The sequence below is a fragment of the Oncorhynchus nerka genome, linkage group LG15, assembly GCF_034236695.1.
Source record: "Oncorhynchus nerka isolate Pitt River linkage group LG15, Oner_Uvic_2.0, whole genome shotgun sequence".
Taxonomy (NCBI): domain Eukaryota; kingdom Metazoa; phylum Chordata; class Actinopteri; order Salmoniformes; family Salmonidae; genus Oncorhynchus; species Oncorhynchus nerka.
The window spans coordinates 63,868,329-63,890,272 of record NC_088410.1 but is presented as its reverse complement, the minus strand read 5'-3'; the positions used below and the strand labels follow the sequence as shown (position 1 = coordinate 63,890,272).

At 42.6% G+C, this 21,944-nt stretch overlaps 1 protein-coding gene across 2 annotated transcripts in view; it reads right to left on the bottom strand.

Moving 5' to 3' along the window:
• Positions 1 to 460: 460 nt before the first annotated feature.
• LOC115143106 (leucine-rich repeat neuronal protein 1-like) overlaps positions 461 to 21,944 on the bottom strand; it is a 41,547-nt gene continuing 20,063 nt past the window's right edge. For both annotated transcript variants that reach the window (XM_065001792.1, XM_029683192.2), the window contains one exon: positions 461 to 3,651. In XM_065001792.1, coding sequence (XP_064857864.1) covers positions 1,232 to 3,370 — 2,139 coding nt within the window. In that variant the 5' untranslated portion in view covers positions 3,371 to 3,651 and the 3' untranslated portion in view covers positions 461 to 1,231. The remainder of the gene's footprint in view (positions 3,652 to 21,944) is intronic.

The following is a 21,944-nucleotide window of genomic DNA, read 5'->3' as shown; positions in this document are numbered from 1 at the left end:
CCCCAGTTCCTTCACTAGTGAAACACTGACTGATGATGTGTAATGTGGTAATATAGTGGAATAACATTTTTATTCTCTCTCACTCTGATATAGTGTGCACACATGCACTCACTCACGCACTCACAAACACAGACGTAGAGCAGAGCAGACAGGGAGGGGGGTGGGTAAAGCTGACAGGATCTGTACTCTCTGTATGGCTGATTAGACTCAGGGGAGTGGGCTCTGCTGCACAGTGTGAGTCTGAGCCGTGAGCTCCATGCTAAGATACTGCTTATATTCTGCTGAAGCACATTAGAAGTGAAGTGGAACCGTGTCCTCAAGGAAAAATAACCAGAGCCAAGTGATCAGAGGTCAAACAGAGGTATAGTAACAGGTCATGGGCTGCGCAATATAATTTCTACTGAGAAATTACTAAAACAGTTGAAATAAATATGCAACAACTGATTGAGAGACATTTATATTAAAAAAACAAAAATGTTATTTATTTCAACTTCTTCCTCATATACAACATTTTGCATGTTAAAATCACAACAAATGTAAGTGTTCAGCAACAGATTTGAGCAAATAAGAAATAAATAATTGAGAGAGAGAGTAAATTTAAAAAAGCTACTACTGTACCTAGTTATGTTATCAAACATTCACATTTCTAGTTTTACAGCACATTTATCAGCAAACTAATTACAAAAAAAGAGTTTAAAATGATAGTTGATTCAACATTACCGTACAATCGCTAGAGTTATTCAGTAGACAGTATACAGAGTCTAATCCCCTTAGTCAGCTTTTAATTGAAGTCCATACAAATTCATTTACATTTCAGTGCACAACAGATGACCTGATTTACAAAAGGAGAGAATAAGCACTGCAATCCCTAACATTGCCAGGGGAACCTTTACCTAGACTAATAGTACCTGTTGCTGCATCAGCAACAAGACAAAAAGCTGTGCTATCAAAAACGCATCACAGAAATAAAATGCAGCAACTAAGACAATCTGGAAGCTAGACACAGCTGCCATCTTGGAATAGTCCAAACGATAAAAGAGAAAAAGAGAGAGTCAAACAAAGGCGATACGCTATACTAATAAAAATCCTGTCCTTTATCACTCTGCCATGTGTTAGCAAAGCAGAAAAATACAAAAACAAATGTTTTATGACTTTTATATGACTTTTGCCCCAAAATGGCAAAAGTGTGTCTGTGTGTGCTGGTGGAGGGGTGGCCTGGGCCAGGCCTGCTTCACCACATGTAGTAGCTGCGTGTGGTGTCCACGGGGGAGGGCTTGCTCTCTGTACCGCCCTCCTTGTCCTTCTCACTTTCTGCCTCCCATAGGTTGATGAGGGGCGGGTAGAGCTCATTGAGGGGGATGGAAGAGGTCTTCTGCATGTACTTCTTCAGGGAGTGGTGGTAGTTCTTCCTCTTCCAGCGCCGGGCCACATACACCCCCACAGTAGCCAGGCTGAGGAAGGCCAGCATGGTGGCCATGACGGCTAACAGGGCGGCACTAGGTCTCTGGTCCAACACGTCCAGGGTGAAGGTGACGCTGCGCGTGGTCACGTTGACGCACGACTTGTGGGTCTGCAGGTGAATGTTGGAAACAGTGAGGCACACCTCGTACTCGGTGGCCGGCTGCAGGTGGGTCAGGTTGTACTCATGCACGTCGACGGGCACGCGTGCAGTGTAGGTGATGTGGGGGTTGTCAATCTTCATGGTGGCCGATGCCCACTTGAGGTTGGAGGTCATGACGTTGGAGTTGATCTTCCAGGAGACCAGAATGGAGTGGGACTCGGTCTGCTTGACGTAGATCTTCATCACCTCGGCGCTGTCCAGCAGGGTGCCATTGACGCGGATGGTGGTGACGCGTGTGTCGGCGCCCTCTGTGTTCTGGGCTATGCAGGTGTAGCGACCGGAGTCCTCCACCTGGACGTGGGACAGTCGCAGGGTGCCCTCACTGCTCAGGTGGTACCGCTCCGACACCGTGTCCACTGTTATCTTGCTCCCCATAGGAGACACCCAGTATATCTCTGGCTCGGGCTCAGCAATAGCCCTGCAGTCCAGGCTGACACTCATGCCCAGCTCAAGGCTCAGGTGGCTGGGGAAGGTGTCCTGGGAGATGAAGGGCAGGCACTGCTCTGGGGAGTCCGGCAGCTTCACCTCTCTGACCCGCTGGCCCCGGAGCTCGGGCGGCGAGGTACACAGCATAGCCAGGGGCTCCATGAAGCGCACGCTGGTCCTGTTGGAGCTCATCCACTGGATGACACAGTCGCAGCGTAGTGGGTTGCTGTGCAGGCTGATCTCGCGGAGGTTGGGCAGCGCCTCAACGGTGTGCTGGTAGACAGAGTTGAGGGCATTGTTGTTTAGCATCAGGCTCTCCAGGGAGGACACGTCCCTGAAGGCCGTCCGGTGCACGTAGGACAACTTGGGGTTGTTAGTGGCCTCCAGCTTGGTCAGCTCAGGCAGGTTGTCCAGGGCGTAACAGTCGATGGATACCAGGTCAGCCATGTTGTTGATACCAAGCTCCTTCAGACGCAGCATGTTCCTGAAGTCTCCCTCATGGATCTTGTGCACTGGGTTCTTGTTCAGGTCCAGGAATTTCAGGTTGGGCACTTTCTGCAGGGCCAGCTGGGGCACCCGGACCAGCTTGTTGTCGTAGAAGGATAGGCTCTCCAGGTTATCCAGGCCCACCAGAGCATTCCCAGGAATGTCGGTGAGGTCCATGCAGGCCAGGACCAGGCTCCTCAGGCTCCCCAGTGGCTTGAAGTTCATGTCCAGGATGCCAATGACAGGGTTCTCTCCGATCATCAGGATCTCCAGGTTGGGCGTTGCCTCGAACCAGCGGTTGTCGATAACCCGGAGCCTGTTGGAGTTGAGGTGGAGGCGCAGCAGGCTATGCAGACCGGAGAAAGCCCCGGGGGCGATGGTGCTGATCTGGTTGTGGTTGATGTAGAGCTCCTGTAGGTTGCTGAGGTCCTGCAGGCAGTGGTCAGGCAGCTGGCTAATCTGGTTCTCCTCCAGGTGAAGGGTGGTAAGCTGGTTCATGTTGTCCAGGCCCACAGCCTCCATTGTGCTGAAGTTGTTCTGGGACAGGTCCAGCTCTGTCAGGTTGAACAGGGCCTCTAGCTCCCCGCTGGTGTGGGCGATGGAGTTGCTTTGGAGCAGCAGCACCTGGGTGTCAGAAGACAGGTTGGAGGGGATGTGTGTCAGCCGCAGGTCGTTACAGTCCACCGTGGCCGCCTCCCTGTAGGTGGACTGGGGGGTGAACCAGGGGCGCACCTCACACACACACAGCCGCGGGCACTCCCCGCCCTGCACCAGGGGCAACAGCAGCCCCACACACAGCCATGCCAGCGGGGGCCAGAGGAGGGGGCTTGGAGCCATGTTGTCTGCTCTCTGTCTGGTCACACTGAACTTAGAGGAGAGGCAGGGTTCCTGAGGACAGCCTGGAGGATAGGTGTGGGGTCATGGGCATCAGTGTCCTCCCTGCCTGTAGTGTTTTTTTTCTAGAGCTGCAGTCCATCCACAGTTAGTGTGAGTGTGCGAGCAGTCCGCGATGATTGCAAGTGTGTGTGCGTTTCAGAAGGGGGCCAGGGGATGTTCAGGGTTGTCCTCTTCCTCCACTCACATGTTTTTCTCTCTTCTCACAATTCTGCTGAATAAGTCTGCAACACAAAAACCAAGAGAGGTATTAGAAGTCTGCAACAATGGTGAATGCATTACATTGTTCCATTATCATCCCGAAACAGATGGTGATTTAGATAAAGAATAGATATAGAGGGAGACTGCGAGATAGAGGCAGGCGGTGAGGGATTGAGAGTTCCCGGTGAGAGATAAAAGCCATCCAATTTGTAAGTCGCTCTGGATAAGAGCGTCTGCTAAATGACTTAAATGTAAATGTAAATAAAACATATCAGACAGTGAGTTGCATTTCATTAAACACAGCTGATATTGACAAGGCTTCCCAGCTAGCACATAACATTCTGAGAACCTCTTACATCTTGGTGAGAGCCTGGTTGTCCTATGGTTATTTTGCATACAATCTTCCCACAACTTTCTGAGAATGGTACAAGATAGTTGCTTGGCTTTGGAACATCCTTAGCCCATTTAGGGACTTTTCAAAAAACTTTATTTTCTTGGTATTTCATTACTTTAACAGAATATTTCTTAAAAGTTCAAACATGGTTACATTTAAAATAAATGTAGGTTATGTTCCAGGAATGGTTTGACATTGGGAATGTTCTCAAATAGTTCAGAGACCATTAAGAAACAATGTTCTTCTGTGGGAACTGTATTATTTCAGCATAACATTTCGTCATGGGTCTATTCAAAGTCATGTTCTCAAATTGACGTGAAGAAAACATTCCATAAAAACCACAAGAAAACTTCAGTTATGTTCAGAGAATGTTATTTTAAAACATATACCATTCTCAGAATCAACAAAACTCTTTCTATTATCTTGTTAAAGATGCACCATGACATTTTCTGGTTGCTAAAATTCTATAAACATTTTTGTCACAAATTTCAGTTAATGTGACAAAACCAGCAAGTATAGTGTAGAGAATCTTCGTACCATCTAAACCACTGTGAAATATATATTTTTTTCATTCAAAATATTGCATTTTCAGCTGTTTGAAGCTGGTGTACAAAATCGAAAGAAAAAGATGCAAAAATGAAACATAAGAACGGCAAACATATAAATAACGCACATACAACAGATTTGACTGTTAAACAGTCATCACTAGCTGGCCTCCGCCCAGTCCTCTGAACCTTACACTGAACCCAAACGCGTGAGTGCGTCTCTTGCATAAATTGATTTTGTCCCCCTACACAAAACGTGATCACGACACGCAGGTTAAAATATCAAAACAAACTCTGAACCAATTACATTAATATGGGAACAGGTCGAAAAGCATTAAACATTTATGGCAATTTCGCTAGTTAGCTTGCACTTGCTAGCTAATTTGTCCTATTTAGCTAGCTTGCTGTTGCTAGCTAATTTGTCCTGGTATATAAACATTGAGTTGTTATTTTACCTGAAATGCTACTCAGACAATTAATCCACACATAAAATGGTCAACTGAATCGTTTCTACTCATCTCTCCTCCTCCCAGGCTTTTTCATCTTTGAACTTATATGGTGATTGGCATCTAAACATTCATAGTATTACTACACCAACCGGCAACACAGTTCGTCTTTCAATCACCCACGTGGGTATAACCAATGAGGAGACGGCACGTGGGTACCTGCTTCTATAAACCAATGAGGAGATGGGAGAGGCAGGACTTGCAGCGCGATCTGCGTCAGAAATAGAAAGGAGTTCTATTTTAGCACTTGGCAACGCAGACGCTCGTTGACACGCGCGAGCAGTGTGGGTGCAATAATTGAATAACATAGATTTCTACATTTATTTTGCAACACTCGCGCACGCGACGCGAGTGGTGTGGTCAGCCTATTAGACTGCTGCCCTATGTACATAGTCATTGAACACTATGTGTATACTGTATTCATGTTATATAACTACTGCTGTACACACCTTTTCTATTCACATACTGTCTATACATACCATTCACATACAGTACATATATACACTTAGTGGCCAGTTAATTAGATACATCCATCTAGTACTGGGTCGGACACCCCTTTGCTTCCAGAAAAGCCTGAATTATTCGGGGGTTGGAAATGTTGCTCAATTGGTATCAAGGAACCCAACGTGTGCCAGGAAAACCTTCCCCACAACATTACACCACCGTCACCAGCCTGTACCGTTGACACCAGGCAGGATGGGGCCATGGACTCTTAAGCCAAATCCTGACTCTGCCTGCAGCATTACGAAACAGAAACCAGAATTCGTCCGACCAGGCTTTGTTTTTCCACTCCTCAATTGTCCCGAATTGGTGATCATGTGCCCACCGGATCCACTTCTTGTTTTTAGCTGATAGAAGAGGAACCCATTGTGGTCGTCTGCTATAATAACCCATCCTTTACAAGGACCGACGAGCTGTGCGTTCCGAGATGCCGTTCTGCACACCACTGTTATACAAAGCCGTTATTTGCCTGTTTGCGGGCCCGTCTGTGAGCTTGCATGATTTTTGCCATTCTCCTTCGACCTCTCATCAACTAAATGTTTTCACCCACAGGACTTCCGCTGACTGGATGTTTTTTGTTTGTCAAACCATTTTCGGTAAGCCCTACACCCTACTCTGCGTGAAAAGCCCGTAAGAACCGGCCAATTCTGAGGTACTGGAACTAGCGTGCCTGGTAGGCACCAACGATCATGCCACGCTCAAAGTCGCTTAGGTCACTTGTTTTGCCCAATCTAACATTCAATTGAACAGTAACGGAATGCCTCTCTGCCTGCTTTATATAGCAAACCATGGCCACGTGACTCACTGTCTGTAGGAGTGAACCATTTTCGTGAACTGGGTGGTGTACCTAATAAACTGTCCACTGAATGTATATTTATATTCCGGACTCAGGTCTGGAAGGTAATTTCCTGAAATTCTATCCATTTTGCCATGGGGTGTTGTACTGGGTATTTAAAGGGTAACTGCACCTGCTGATTTGGCCACATTTCTTGGCTTGCTTCTCAAGAAATCCTGGCGGCCATGACAAAAGCCAAATGTGAGTTGGCTTGGGGGTGTGGTTTGATGTCTGTGTTTCTTGGGGGTGTGTCCTTGCCATCACCAAGACACACCTATCTGTCAGACCTTTCCAGCAGCTGTTTCCCTCTACTCAATCATAACAAACAAACCTCCTGCAGGTTGAGTTGAATAACTACAGGCAGCTGTATGGTGAGATGACGGAGGAAGCTTTGAATAGGTCAGTAGCCTACAGAGTAATATGAAAAGAATGCAATTGCTGAATTTATGTAGATATTCTAAACTAAGTGTTTTGCTAACTTTCAAATGTAGCAACAGGTCCGTGTTGAATAAACAACCACTTACATCATACCATAGAAGCAATGTTCTGCTAATATAACAATGGACACCTTTCACCTTTTATTGTCATGCCCAGCCGATACAGATACAGTGCCAATCAACATTTTGTCTGGTGGTAATGGGGCTACCTTGGCAAACATGTCAGAGTGGTCATACCTTCCAATGTTGTTTTCCGTATACAACAGGAGTTCCCCGATCCTGGTGCAGAATACACAGGGTTTCTCCCTCCCCATATTGACTGATACCATTCAATAATTTAAAAAAGACAATACAAGTAAAAGTTGTGACAAGTAAAACATTTATGCCGAGTGCCAGGTCTCTCGCCATTCAGAGCCATCAGTATCAAGCCCGTCTGTCAGCGTGGACGCTAGTACCAAGACCCTGTTCTACTACCAATGGCAGTTAGTATATTTTTGTTTGTCAGATATCACCTATGCTAACTGCCATTGGTAGTAGAACAGGGTCTTGGTACTGGCGTCTCTGAATGGAGAGAGACCTGGCGCTCAACACATCCACAGTGTGTGACTGAAAGTGATTACTCCATTCATAGTGCTGCTCACAGAGAGGGCATGTCTGAATGATGCTGATGAGGGCTCTCTTGCTGGTCTTCTCTATGATGCATGTTCGGCTGCAAACTGGACAACTGCAGCAGGCCATCTTATGAGGTGGTGTTGACTGGGAGGGCCTGTGACAGGGTGATATAATACAGTCAAGTGGTAAATTGCATTTTGTTCTAAAGAAAGGACCAAGCTTTTTGCTAATGCACTTCACAACAAAAACGACTACCAGTTGTATCTGCTTGACTGGGGAATTAGCCTACTGTACAAAAATATAAACGCAACAATTTCAATGATTTTACCGATTTACAGTTCATAATAAAATCAGTCAATTTAAATTAATTAATTAGTAACTAATATAATTAATTAATTAATTAATATATGGATTTCACATGACTGGGAATACAGATATGCAATTAATTAATTAATTAATATATGGATTTCACATGACTGGGAATACAGATATGCAATTAATTAATTAATTAATATATGGATTTCACATGACTGGGAATACAGATATGCAATTAATTAATTAATTAATATATGGATTTCACATGACTGGGAATACAGATATGCAATTAATTAATTAATTAATATATGGATTTCACATGACTGGGAATACAGATATGCAATTAATTAATTAATTAATATATGGATTTCACATGACTGGGAATACAGATATGCAATTAATTAATTAATTAATATATGGATTTCACATGACTGGGAATACAGATATGCAATTAATTAATTAATTAATATATGGATTTCACATGACTGGGAATACAGATATGCAATTAATTAATTAATTAATATATGGATTTCACATGACTGGGAATACAGATATGCATCTGTTGGTCACAGATACCTTAACAAAAAAGTAAGGGGGTGGATCAGAAAACCAGTCAGTATCTGGTGTGTTCACCATTTGCCAACGCGACACATCTCTTTCGTATAGAGTTGATCAGGCTGTAAATTGTGGCCTGTGGAATGTTGTCCCACTCCTCTTTAATGGCTGTACGAAGTTGCTGGATATTGGCGAGAACTGGAACCCGCTGTTGTACACGTCGATCCAGAGCATCCCAAACACACTCAATGGGTGACATGCTTGGTAAGTATGCAGGCCATGGAAGAACTGGGACATTTTCAGCTTCCAGGAATTGTGTACAGATCCTTGCGACATGAGCCTGTGCATTATCATGCTGAAACATGAGGTGATGGTGGTGGATGACTGGCACGACAATGGGCTTTGGGATTTCGTCACGGTATCTCTGTGCATTCAAATTGTCATTCATAAAATGCAATTGTGTTTGTTGTCCGTAGCTTATGCCTGCCCATACTATAACCCCACCACCATGGGGCACTCTGTTCACAACTCTGACATCAGCAAACCACTCGTCCACACGATGCCATACACACTGTCTGCCAACTGTACATCCGGTACAGTTGAAACCGAGATTAATCCGTGAAGCGCACACTTCTCCAGCGTGCAAGTGGCCAGAGAAGATGAGCATTGGCCCACTGAAGTCAAACCCACAGTTTCATCAGCTGTCTGGGAGGCTGGTTTCAGATGATCCCGCAGCTGAAGAAGCCGGATGTGGAGGTCCTGGGCTGGGGTGGTTATACGTGAGCTGCGGTTATTAGGCTGGTTGGACGCACTGCCAATTTCTCTAAAACAACGTTGGAGGCGTATGGTAGAGAAATGAACATTCAATTCTCCGGCAACAGCTCTGGTGGACATTCCTGCTGTCAGCATGCCAATCGCATGCTCCCTCAAATCTTGAGACATCTGTGGCATTGTGTTTTTATAGTGGCCTGTGGCATTTATAGTGGCCTTTTATTGTCCCCAGCACAAGGTGCACCTTTGTTCTGAACATGCTGTTTAATCAGCTTCTTGATATGCCTGTCAGGGATGTAAACAAATTTGTGCACAACATTTGAGAGAAATAAGCTTTTTGTGCATATGGAATATTTCTGGGATCTTTTATTTCAGCTCGTGAAACAACACTTTTATATGTTGCGTTCATATTTTTGTTCAGTGTAGTTTATCAAGCCGGGTATTTTTTAATACAACTTTTCATATAACACACATTTCCTGTTGTTGTTGATGAAGCCGCCTGTGTCGTCAGGAAAGTAACTCTGGTCACTATTTGAGGCCTCATGATGGCGTGTCCAGGAGGAATTTTAACGTCTGTTCTCAGGAGGTTTAAAAAACGTTCAGTTTTACCGGTCAGGAAATATATGGCTTCATTCCCACACCATAGGAAACCAAAAACATAAGTTCCCACAACTTCCAAGGAAACAAATGTGCTAGCTGGGTTTTAACCTAAATAACAGCATGAATAACAAATTCATATCTGCTAAATAGGCTACTGACAGCGCAACATTTCAGTGAAACTGAGAGTAATAGATTTAGTTTGCTGCTGACAAAGTGAAAATAAACAGTCACACCGGTATGTTAGAATACATTTATGAGTCAAATACATGCACACCAGGTTTTGTACAGACCTGGTTTCAAATACTATTTGAAATCATTTTGAATACTTTAGCTGTGTTTGATTGACCTTGCCTGTTTCAATGGGAACAATAGACAAGTCCCAAAAGTAAAAATCCCACCCAAACAGCAGATGTTTAAAATATTTGAAAGATTTCAAATAGTATTTGAGCCCAGGTCTGGTTCTATGTTTGGACTGAAATGCCTGACATTCTGTATAGTTTCTCAGCGGAGGGTTAGGCTGGAGATATCACCCAGCCTACACAGCACCAGCCTGCAGACTTCTCGGGGACTCAGTTGATATGGCTAACAGGGTAGAATACATCTGTGAAATTATTCTTGTTGCTGTGCTTTTGTGCAGAGGTTAGTTTCTGTCTTTTAATGAGCTTTTACTCAGCCAAAAACAGGTGAAAAAAAGCCAACACTGAGTTGAAGTTAATCAGTCCGAATGTCAATCAACCTGTTAGGGGCAGGTTACCTCTGATGAACAAAAGCTAGAAAAAATGAAAGTGAGTCAGAGATTTCAGTAAAGTACTTCATCATATCGGTGTCCTCCTAATTCTCCTCCTTTTTATATCAAATAAGGAGCATACTACATACATTAACTGTGACATGTACTAGTCCGGCTGATCTAACAGCTGGGTGAGTGAAGGGTGTTATAAATCATACTGCACATCCAACAATAAGCCTATACAATCTGAGTTGACATTGTATTGAATTTGTATTAAATACACATTGTGTGCATATGGCTCACTTTTTCTCTTTTTTTCCACCTTTATTTAACCAGGTAGGCTAGTTGAGAACAAGTTCTCATTTGCAACTGGCCAAGATAAAGCATAGCAGTGTGAACAGACAACACAGAGTTACACATGGAGTAAACAATTAACAAGTCAATAACACAGTAGAAAAAAAGGGGAGTCTATATACATTGTGTGCAAAAGGCATGAGGAGGTAGGCGAATAATTAAAATTTTGCAGATTAACACTGGAGTGATAAATGATCAGATGGTCATGTACAGGTAGAGATATTGGTGTGCAAAAGAGCAGAAAAGTAAATCAATAAAAACAGTATGGGGATGAGGTAGGTAAAAATGGGTGGGCTATTTAGCGATAGACTATGTACAGCTCCAGCGATCGGTTAGCTGCTCAGATAGCAGATGTTTGAAGTTGGTGAGGGAGATAAAAGTCTCCAACTTCAGCGATTTTTGCAATTCGTTCCAGTCACAGGCAGCAGAGAACTGGAACGAAAGGCGGCCAAATGAGGTGTTGGCTTTAGGGATGATCAGTGAGATACACCTGCTGGAGCGCGTGCTATGGATGGGTGTTGCCATCGTGACCAGTGAACTGAGATAAGGCGGAGCTTTACCTAGCATGGACTTGTTGTCTTGTTGTTCAGAAAATGTTTAATATTATGGTCCAGAATTGTAATGCATATCAATGTATACAGTGCCTTCAGAAAGTATTCACACCCCTTGGCTTTTTACACATTTGTTTTACAGCCTGAATGTAAAATTTATTACATTTAAAAAAAAATGTCACTCGCCTACACACAATATCCCATAATGTCAAAGTGGAATTATGTTTTTCGTAATTTTGACAAATTATTAAAAAATGAAAGGCTGGAATGTCTTGAGTCAATAAGTATTGATTTTGTTATGGCAAGCCTAAATATGTTCAGGAGTAAAAATGTGCTTAGCAAGTAACATAATAAGTTGCATGGACTCACTGTGTGCAATAATGTTTTTTAACATGATATTTGAAGGACTCACATCTCTGTACCCCACACATACAATTATCTGTAGGGTCCCTCGGTTGAGCAGTGAATTTCAAACACAGATTCAACCACAAAGACCAGGGAGGTTTCTCAACGCCTCGCAAAGACGGGCATATATTGGTAGATGGGCAAAAAAAAGCAGACATTGAATATTCCTTTGAGCATGGTGAAGTTATTAATTACACTTTGTATGGTGTATCAATACACCAGGTCACTACAAAGATACAGGCGTCCTTCCTAACTCAGTTGTCGGAGAGGAAGAAATCGCTCAGGGATTTCACCATGATGCCAATGGTGACTTTAAAACAGTTACAGAGTTTAATGGCTGTGATTGGAGTAACTACAACAACATTGTAGTTATGCCACAATACTAACCTAGTAGGCAGAGTAAAAAGAAGGAAGCCTGTACAGAATACAAATATTCCAAAACATGGGTCCTGTTTGCAACAAGTCACTAAAGAAACACTGCAAAATATGTGGCAAAGCAATTTACTTTTTGTCCTGAATACAAAGTGTTATGTTTGGGGCAAATCCAAGACAACATATTATTGAGTACCACTCTCCATATTTTGAAGCATAGTGGTGGCTGCATCACGTTATGGGTATGCTTGTAATCGTTAAGGACTGGGGAGTTTTTCAGGATAAAAAATGAATGGAAAGGAGCTAAGTGCAGGCAAAATCCTGCTTTCCACCAGATACTGGGAGATGAATTAATCTTTCAGCAGGACAATAACCTAAAACACAAGGCCAAATCTATACTGGAGTTGCTTACCAAGAAGATACTGAATGTTCCTGAGTGGCTGAGTTACAGTTTTAACTTAAATCTCATTGAACATCTATGGCAAGACCTGAAAATGTTTGTCTAACAATGATGGACAACCAATTTTACAGAGCTTAAAGCATTTTGAAAACATTATGGCAAATGTTGCACATTCCAGGTGTGGAAAGCTCTTAGAGACTTACCCAGCAAGACTCACATCTGTAATTGCTGCCAAAGGTGATTCTACAAAGTATTGACTCAGGGGTGTGGGGATATTTCTGTATTGTCATTTTTTTTAATGCTAAAATGTCTAAAAACATGTTTTCATTTGGTCATTATGAGGTATTGTGTGGAGGTGGTTGAGAAAAAAAATGGGATTAATCCATTTTGAATTCAAGCTGTAACATAACAACATGTGGAATAAATCCAGGGGTATGAATACTTTCTGAAGGCACTACATGTATATTAGTAGACTAGAGAGTGGTAGACTAAATGTATGATGCATATTTGATATGTATATTTGTTCCTATCAGAGGTTTATTGTGGATATGAACTCGGCCACTCTGATGTACAATATTCTGTGTCCGACTCTTCAGAGATTACCTGAGATTACATGTTGCTCTCTCCCAGGGGAATATCTGCCTATGCTACCGGGCCGGCACAGTGACAGAGGAAGATCCTTTTGGTGTGGCAGCAGCAGCCAGTGCTCGCTGATCTGACTGTGGGCACATTACTTACACAACCAGGGTGGGTAGAGAGAGGAAAAATGCTTGGCTCGACATAGTTTTAAAGGGAGACTCGATTTTCAAGACATGTCTCTAGAAAGCACCCGGCAACACAGGTGGGTAGAAATCAATTAGAGGCCTGGAACCTCTGGCCTGTGACTTTGCCAGCACCGGGCTGCGCCCAGGGTGGTGGGATGGATGTGGGTGGACGGGCAGGGCTGAGGCCAGCGTGTTGGTACTGGCAGGGCTGGTCTGACAGGTCTAGCCCCAGAGGACAGGGAGCATTCAGAAGCCCTTCACCGCTACCGTGCTAGCGCCTCACATCTATTTCAGATGAGCCACTGGCACTGCTGCGGTCTCCTCTTTCCCCAACACATTTAGGAGGCCCAATTATGGAAATGAAACACAGCAGTTTATTCTTCTTCTCCATTTAAACAGTCAATATGTGATCGTAAGGCCTGTCAGTGGGGAAATATGTTTTTCCTGTATCAGTTTGGTGCTGTCAGTGATAAGGGTATTTCCACTGTAGTGGTGAAAACCTCTGTGCTGCTGTGAGAGTAGTGTTCTCAGCAGGTGACAGGTCAATGTAGGTATGATGGGGATGAACTACCATGTACAGTATGATCTGCACATGATCTATGACTATGCCTCTTCTCTGCCTGCCCTGCCTGGGGATATTCAAATCAGTGACAGTGGAAAATAACACTGCATTATCATAAACAGACATGACAGTGATGAGCACAGAGCAGGCCCTAGTAACTCCTATCCATTTGAGCATTTGAGCATTTTTCTCACAAATGAAACCAAATCCATCGCTATCCAGGCTAATTTGTTTTCAATACTGGGGAAAGGGATGATTACATCCCAGCCTTTTAGGCAAGGTGAAACACTTTGTATCTGTTCAGGCAGGATTCAAGTGGGTGTGAAGATATTACAGCTGAGGATGGCAATATATCTCTTCAACCTGGAGGAATAATCATCCTCCCAGAACTCTCCTGGTCCTGTGTTCTCTGGGTCCTGCAGCTCCTACACTGAGAATAAACCACAGTGTTCCTCAGCCTCCAGTCTAAGTCAGATACTCATAAAATAACACATTGATCCTCAAAAACACACTCCGCACAGCCTGAAATGGTGTGTGTGTGTGTGTGTGTGTGTGTGTGTTTTTACACATCAAAACCTGACAACCAAGTCTCTGAGTTTCAATATTAACATAGAACAGGTTTTGTTTGATTTCTCTCTTTTCTTTCATGTGTGATTTCTCATCTACATTCAGCGCAAATCTGGCAGAAACACAGAGCACAAGGATGTGAGACTGACAGGAACTCACAGCTTTGATTCAGCATATTGCAGGTGTGGTATTTATACTGACTCAAACAAAACGTAGTAATACAGAACATATAACAGAATGTCAGTCCCAGTGTTTCACGTCTGCATATTTTAACAATGATCACAACATGGAATCTACATATCCGTAACCCAACGCCTGATCAAAGGCCTATCTGCCAGTACAAATTCTCAATTAGTTTTTCTAGTCAGTGTGGGAGAAACAAGGTTCAGTACTGTATACTGGATACAATATATACGATGTGAAGTCCATTAGAGTATCCATTATCTGGTGAGTATCCTATTTTTATGGCTGTTACCGTGAGAAACTCCCACACCTCTTAGATACCGTTCCAATAGCCATGATGATCCATATCATTATTCAAGTCAAATGCCCCGGGCACACAGAGAGCCATCTCACTGATTCATATACTGTGACTGAACTGGAACATCGGGGCTTTACATCCTCTTCCTCTTCTCAGGGCTCAGGAAAGGACAATATAGAGATCTGAAAGAAATCTCTCCCCCTCTATCCATCCATCAACCTATCTACCTATCTATGCACCTACAGTTGAAGTCGGAAGTTTACATACACTTAGGTTGGAGTCATTAAAACTCGTTTTTCAACCACTCCACAAATTTCTTATTAACAAACTATAGTTTTGGCAAGTTGGTTAGGACATCTACTTTGTGCATGACACAAGTCATTTTTCCAAAAATTGCTTACAGACAGATTATTATACTGTATCACGATTCCAGTGTGCCAGAGGTTTACATACACTAAGTTGATTGTGACTTTAAACAGCTTTGAAAATTCCAGAAAATTATGTCATGGCTTTAAAAGTTTCTGATAGGCTAATTGACATCATTTGAGTCAATTGGAGGTGTACCTGTGGATGTATTTCAAGGCCTACCTTCAAACTCAGTGCCTCTTTGCTTGATATCATGGGAAAATCAAAAGCAATCAGCCAAGACCTCAGAAAAAAATGGTAGACCTCCACAAGTCTGGTTCAACATTGGGAGCAATTTCCAAATGCCTGAAGGTACCACGTTCATATGAACAAACAATAGTATGCAAGCATAAACACCATGGGACCACGTAGCTGTCATACTGCTCAGGAAGGAGACGCGTTCTGTCTCCTAGAGATGAACGTACTTTGGTGCGAAAAGTGAAAATCAATACCAGAACAACAGCAAAGGACCTTGTGAAGATGTTGGAGGAAACGGGTACAAAAGTATCTAAATCCACAGTAAAAAGGAATGGGAGAAGGTCATGTGGTCTGATGAGACAAAAATAGAGCTTTTTGGTCTAAACTCCACTCGCCGTGTTTAGAGGAAGAAGAAGGATGAGTACAACCCCAAGAACACCATCCCAACCGTGAAGCATGGAGGTGGAAACATCATTCTTTGGGGATGCTTTTCTGCAAAGGGGACAGGACGACTGCACCGTATTGAGGGGAGGATGGATGGGGCCATGTATCGCGAGATCTTGGCCAACAACCTCCTTCCCTCAGTAAGAGCATTGAAGATGGGTCGTGGCTGGGTCTTCCAGCATGACAACGACCCGAAACACACAGCCAGGGCAACTTAGGAGTGGCTCCGTAAGAAGCATCTCAAGTTCCTGGAGTGGCCTAGCCAGTCTCCAGACCTGAACCCAATAGAAAATCTTTGGAGGGAGCTGAAAGTCCATATTGCCCAGCGACAGCCCCAAAACCTGAAGGATCTGGAGAAGGTCTGAATGGAAGAGTGGGCCAAAATCCCTGCTGCAGTGTGTGCAAACCTGGTCAAGAACAACAGGAAACATATGATCTCTGTAATTGCAAAAAAAGGTTTCTGTACCAAATATTAAGTTCTGCTTTTCTGATGTATGAAATACTTATGTCATGCAATAAAATGCAAATTAATTACTTAAAAATCATACAATGTGATTTTCGTTTTAGATTCCGTCTCTCACAGTTGAAGTGTACCTATGATAAAAATTACAGACCTCTACATGCTTTGTAAGTAGGGAAACCTGCAAAATTGGCAGTGTATCAAATACATGTTCTCCCCACTGTATATCCAAAATGTCCATTTATTTGGCGCGTTTGATCCAGAAAAAAACAGCTTCCAATTTGCCCAAAGTCACTACAAAATATCTCTAATGTCACCTGTAAACTTTGCCAAAACATTTCAAACTACTTTTGTAATACAACTTTAGGTATTTTTAAACGTTAATAATCGATCAAATTGAAGACGGGTCTATCTGTTTTCAATACAGGACAACAACAAACTGATGCTTCTTCTCTAGTCTGCCCAACACTCAACAGTGGTACACTGTTTCAAGATGGCCGTACTTCTTCATTTCACAAAGGAATAACCTCAACCATTTTCCAAAGACTGGTGACATCCAGTGGAAGCGGTAGGAACTGCAAACAAGTGCCTGAGAAATCCATTTCCCCAATGGAAAATCATTGAATAGACAGTGACCTCAAATGTTCTTTTTTCTGAATGGTTAGTCCTCTGGGTTTTGCCTGCTACATACGTTGTTATACACACAGACATGATTCAAACAGTTTTATTAACTTCAGTGTTTTCTATCCAAATATACTAATAATATGCATATCTTATATTATTGGAATGAGTAGCAGGAAGTTGAAATTGAGCACGCTATTTATCCAAAAGTGAAATTGCTGCCCCCTATCCCAAACAGGTTTTAAGGACAACAAAATCAGGGTATTGGAGTGGCGATCAGAAAGCCCTGAACTCAATCATATAGAAAATCTGTGGGCAGAACTGAAAAATCGTGTGCAAGCAAGGAGGCCTACAAACCTGACTCAGTTACACCAGCTCTGTCAAGAGGAATGGGCCAAAAGTCACCCAACATATTGTGGGAAGCTTGGAAGGCTATCCAAAAGGTTTGACCCAAGTTAAACAGTTTAAAGGCAATGCTACCAAATACTAATTGAGTGTTTGTTAACTTCTGACCCACTGGGAATTTGATGAAAGAAATAAAAGCTGAAATAAATTATTCTCTACTATTATTCTGACATTTCACATTCTTAAAATAACGTGGAGATCCTAACTGACCTAAGACAGGGACATTTTACTAGGATTAAATGTCAGGAATTGTGAAAAACTGAGTTTAAATGTATTTGGCGAAGGTGTATGTAAAACTTCCGACTTCAACTGTATCTATCGGTATGTCTGTCTATACACTGCATCTTTTATATCCAGCCATCTATCAGGCAAACTACTTTTTTGTCTCTCTCTCCCCTCTCCACTTTCTTCCTCGCTCCTTCCCTCTCTCTTCTCTTAAATTGGAGGAGACAGGCGAGGTAATCGCTGTTTTCACGCTGAAGCCATAAAACTCAGACACCTGGCACCAGGCTCCTGGAGGGCTGGCAGCTCTGTGGGGGGTTGTATCCGGTCTGACCGAACGCTACCACAGTGTGTGTGTTCATGCGTGTGTGTGTGTGTGTGGGGGGGGGGAGGGGGATTGATAATGACAGGGCTGTTTCGGTGACCGTTTTGCCGCCACACCGGCAGTCATGAGTCATGAACGCAGTCAAATTCCATGTAACCGTTTAGTCACGGTAACTGGTAACTAGGCTTCTCCAAGCTCTGATGCTGCTGATGGTCATTCGTAGCCTACCAAACCTGCTAACTGCCTGGTACTCGGCAATCTATTGTCCCTCGAACCACTGACATCAATGCAAATGTATTCGAAAATCTAATCAAACACTCCATGAGAGCCCAGGAGCTCATGTTGTGCCATATTTCTATTTTAAAAAATGTGTCTTATTTTTTTGTTGTTTACTTTTACCCCGTTTTCTCCCCAATTTCGTGGTATCCAATTGGTAGCTACAGTCTTGTCTCATCGCTGAAACTCCCATACGGACTTGGGAGAGGTGAAGCTCGAGAGCCGTGCGTCCTCCGAAACACAATCCAACCAAGCCACACTGCTTCTTGACACAATGCCCACTTAACCTGGAAGCCAGCCGCACCAATGGGTCGGAGGAAACACCATGCACCTGGCAAACCGTGTCAGTGTGCACTGCACCCGGCCCGCCACAGGCGCAATATTTCTATAGTCTATGCAATTGCTTGAGAAAACAGAGTTTTGAAGGCGGCCTCTATTAAAAAGAGAAGGATCCCATCAGCTTTCTATAGGCTAGGCCTACTATATTTATTTATCAACTTTCTTAACATGAAGCACATTGCTTTGCCTTACAACAGGAGACTAGCCTACCTGGCTGGCATGAAAATGAACAACGGGAAAAGTATCCTCAATTCACAATTTAGGTGCATAGATGACATGTATTTTTTTACCCATGCCCCTGTTACCGGGACAGGTGACTGAATGTTCCATTCTAAATCAAAACTCATTTCACACTTATTATTTAGTATATGTAAAGACAACATTGAATGAAGAATAGTCTGATGGGTGCCAATATTATCAGCTGATGTGTTATCACGTGTGAATGACGCCCAGCATGTGCAGTAAAGACAAGAAACAGTGCATTCATTTTTTGGCGTTTTTTTTCAAATCATAGTCACACACCTCATGTAGCGTAGCCCATAGGCCAAAATGTTTTGATAAGGTTTGTATCAAAACTAAAGTGGCCAAATAACTACTTAAAATTAAGCACATGAATCCGCTTTACAACCGTTGTAGAGCCTAACTGGCAATCATAGGCGGCGCATGAGTTTCAAGTTTGGGGAAGATGATTTTCACCATAGAAATGCTTCATTATAATAAAGCATTACATGTATAATCACATTTGCGGTCACTTTTGAGAACAGTGTTTTCCCACTAATTGATTGCATTTGGGAACGTTCACACTTATAGCCTACTGTTGTGTGCACATTGCTGCACTTATAATGTGAACAAAATAGCCTAATAGTTTATCAACATTTGAAGCTAAACATTCTGATCTGTTGCATCAGCCTCATTGCTTTTACGTTTTTTTGATGCGAGTGGTTGTATTCATTTGGGATATATATATACAGTTGAAGTCGGAAGTTTACATACACCTTAGCCAAACTAAGTTTTTCACAATTCCTGACATTTAATCCTAGTAAAAATTCCCTGTCTTAGGTCAGTTAGGATCACCACTTTATTTTAAGACTGTGAAATATCTGAATAATAGTAGAGAGAATTATTTATTTCAGCTTTTATTTCTTTCATCACATTCCCAGTGGGTCAGAAGTTTACATACATTCAATTAGCATTTGGTAGCATTGCCTTTAAATTGTTTAACTTATGTCAAAAGTTTCAGGTAGCCTTCCACAAGCTTCCCACAATAAGTTGGGTGAATTTTGGCCCATTCCTCCTGACAGAGCTGGTGTAACTGAGTCAGGTTTGTAGGCCTCCTTTAATCGCGCACGCTTTTTCAGTTCTCCCCACAAATTTTCTATGGGCTTGAGGTCAGGGCTTTGTGATGGCCACTCCAATACCTCGACTTTGTTGTCCTTAAGTCATTTTGCCACAACTTTGGATGCTTGGGGTCATTGTCCGTTTGGAAGACCCATGAGCGACCAAGCTTTAACTTCCTGACTCATGTCTTGAGCTGTTGCTTCAATATATTTATGAAATGTTCCTCCCTCATGATGCAATCTATTTTGCGAAGCACCCCCACAACATGATGCTGCCACCCCTGTGCTTCACGGTTGGGATGGTGTTCTTCGGCTTGCAAGCCTCCCCCTTTTTCCTCCAAACATAACAATAGTCATTATGGCCAAACAGTTATATATTTTTTCATCAGACGAGAGGACATTCCTCCAAAAAGTACAATCTTTGTCCCCATGTGCCTTTTTCCTTGCTGAGTGGCCTTTTAGGTTGTGTCGATATAGGACTTGTTTTACTGTGGATATAGATATTTCTGTACCTGTTTCCTCCAGCATCTTCACAAGGTCCTTTGCAGTTGTTCTGGGATTGATTTGCAATTTTCGCACCAAAGTACGTTCATCTCTAGGAGACAAATCGCATTTCCTTCCTGCGCGGTATGATGGCTGCGTGGTCCCATGGTGTTAATACTTGCATACTCTTGTTTGTACAGATGAACGTGGTACCTTCAGGCATTTGGAAATTGCTCCCAAGGTTAAACCAGACTTGTGGAGGTCTACCATTTTTTTCTGAGGTCTAGGCTGATTTCTTTTGAGTTTCCCATGATGTCAAGCAAAGAGGCACTGAGTTTGAAGGTAGGCCTTGAAATACATCCACAGGTACACCGCCAATTTACTCAAATTATGTCAATTAGCCTATCAGAAGCTTTTAAAGCCATGACATACTTTTCTGTAATTTTCCAAGCTGTTTAAAGGCACAGTCAACTTAGTGTATGTAAACTTCTGACCCACTGGAATTGTGATACAGTGAATAATAAGTGGAATAATCTGTCTGTAAACAACTGTTGGAAAAATGACTTGTGTCATGCACAAAGTACATGTCCTAACCAACTTGCCAAAACTATAGTTTGTTAACAAGAAAATTGTGGAGTGGTTTAAAAACAAGTTTTAATGACTCCAACCTAAGTGTATGTAATCTTCTGACTTCAATTGTAGCATCCCACAAGTGTCCCAGAGAATGTTTGGAATATTTATTTATTGCACAGAAGGACAAGTTGACCAATAGAATAGGTCAACTTTTGTACTATGGGGGATAGTAGATTGACATAGGCTAGCGCTTTTGCTATTCGTTAGGCCTACTCATCTTGTTGGCTGACGAAAAGTTGGCAAAATGTGGAACTACTTCTAAAATCTTCAATTTTGCAATGTGAGTGAGTGTGTTTCGGAGCACAGCAGCCGGGAGAAGGGAATTAGAATTATTATATTCAACCCAAGGGCACAATGGCCACTTTGGCTGCAAAGGGAATGGATTGTTTTAGGGGGCACTACGGCCACACAAGGGGATGACGCTGGTAAATTTGATGCCTGGTGAGAATATTATCAAGTGCTTGTGAAATTGTGAATGAGAGACTGATGAAGTGTGTGCAGCCAGCACAAGAAACTAAATCAGAGATCATGCCTTTCACGCTACTTTTTTTCACATCATCATTAGAGTTGCATCATGCAGCCTTAGAATGGATTAAAAATCAAAACATACAGCCCAACTTTTGTGTCACAACTAAAGTTGCATAAATAGCTCTAAATCAAGCATATAGGTGGACACGTTTCTTTGTTAACTGCTTAACACAGAATAACCGCATGTGTGCACTTCCTTGGAAATCATTTGGAGAATATATTATTTATATTTTATTCAGCTATGTTCAATTGTATTCTTTATACTATAAAATAATAAAAAAGAATGCCACGGAATTCTCAACAAATCTTGTCTGCTAAATGAATAGCTAAATGAATAAACTACATTTTCTTTATATCATGTTTCTTTAGACCTGTCTAAAATAAAG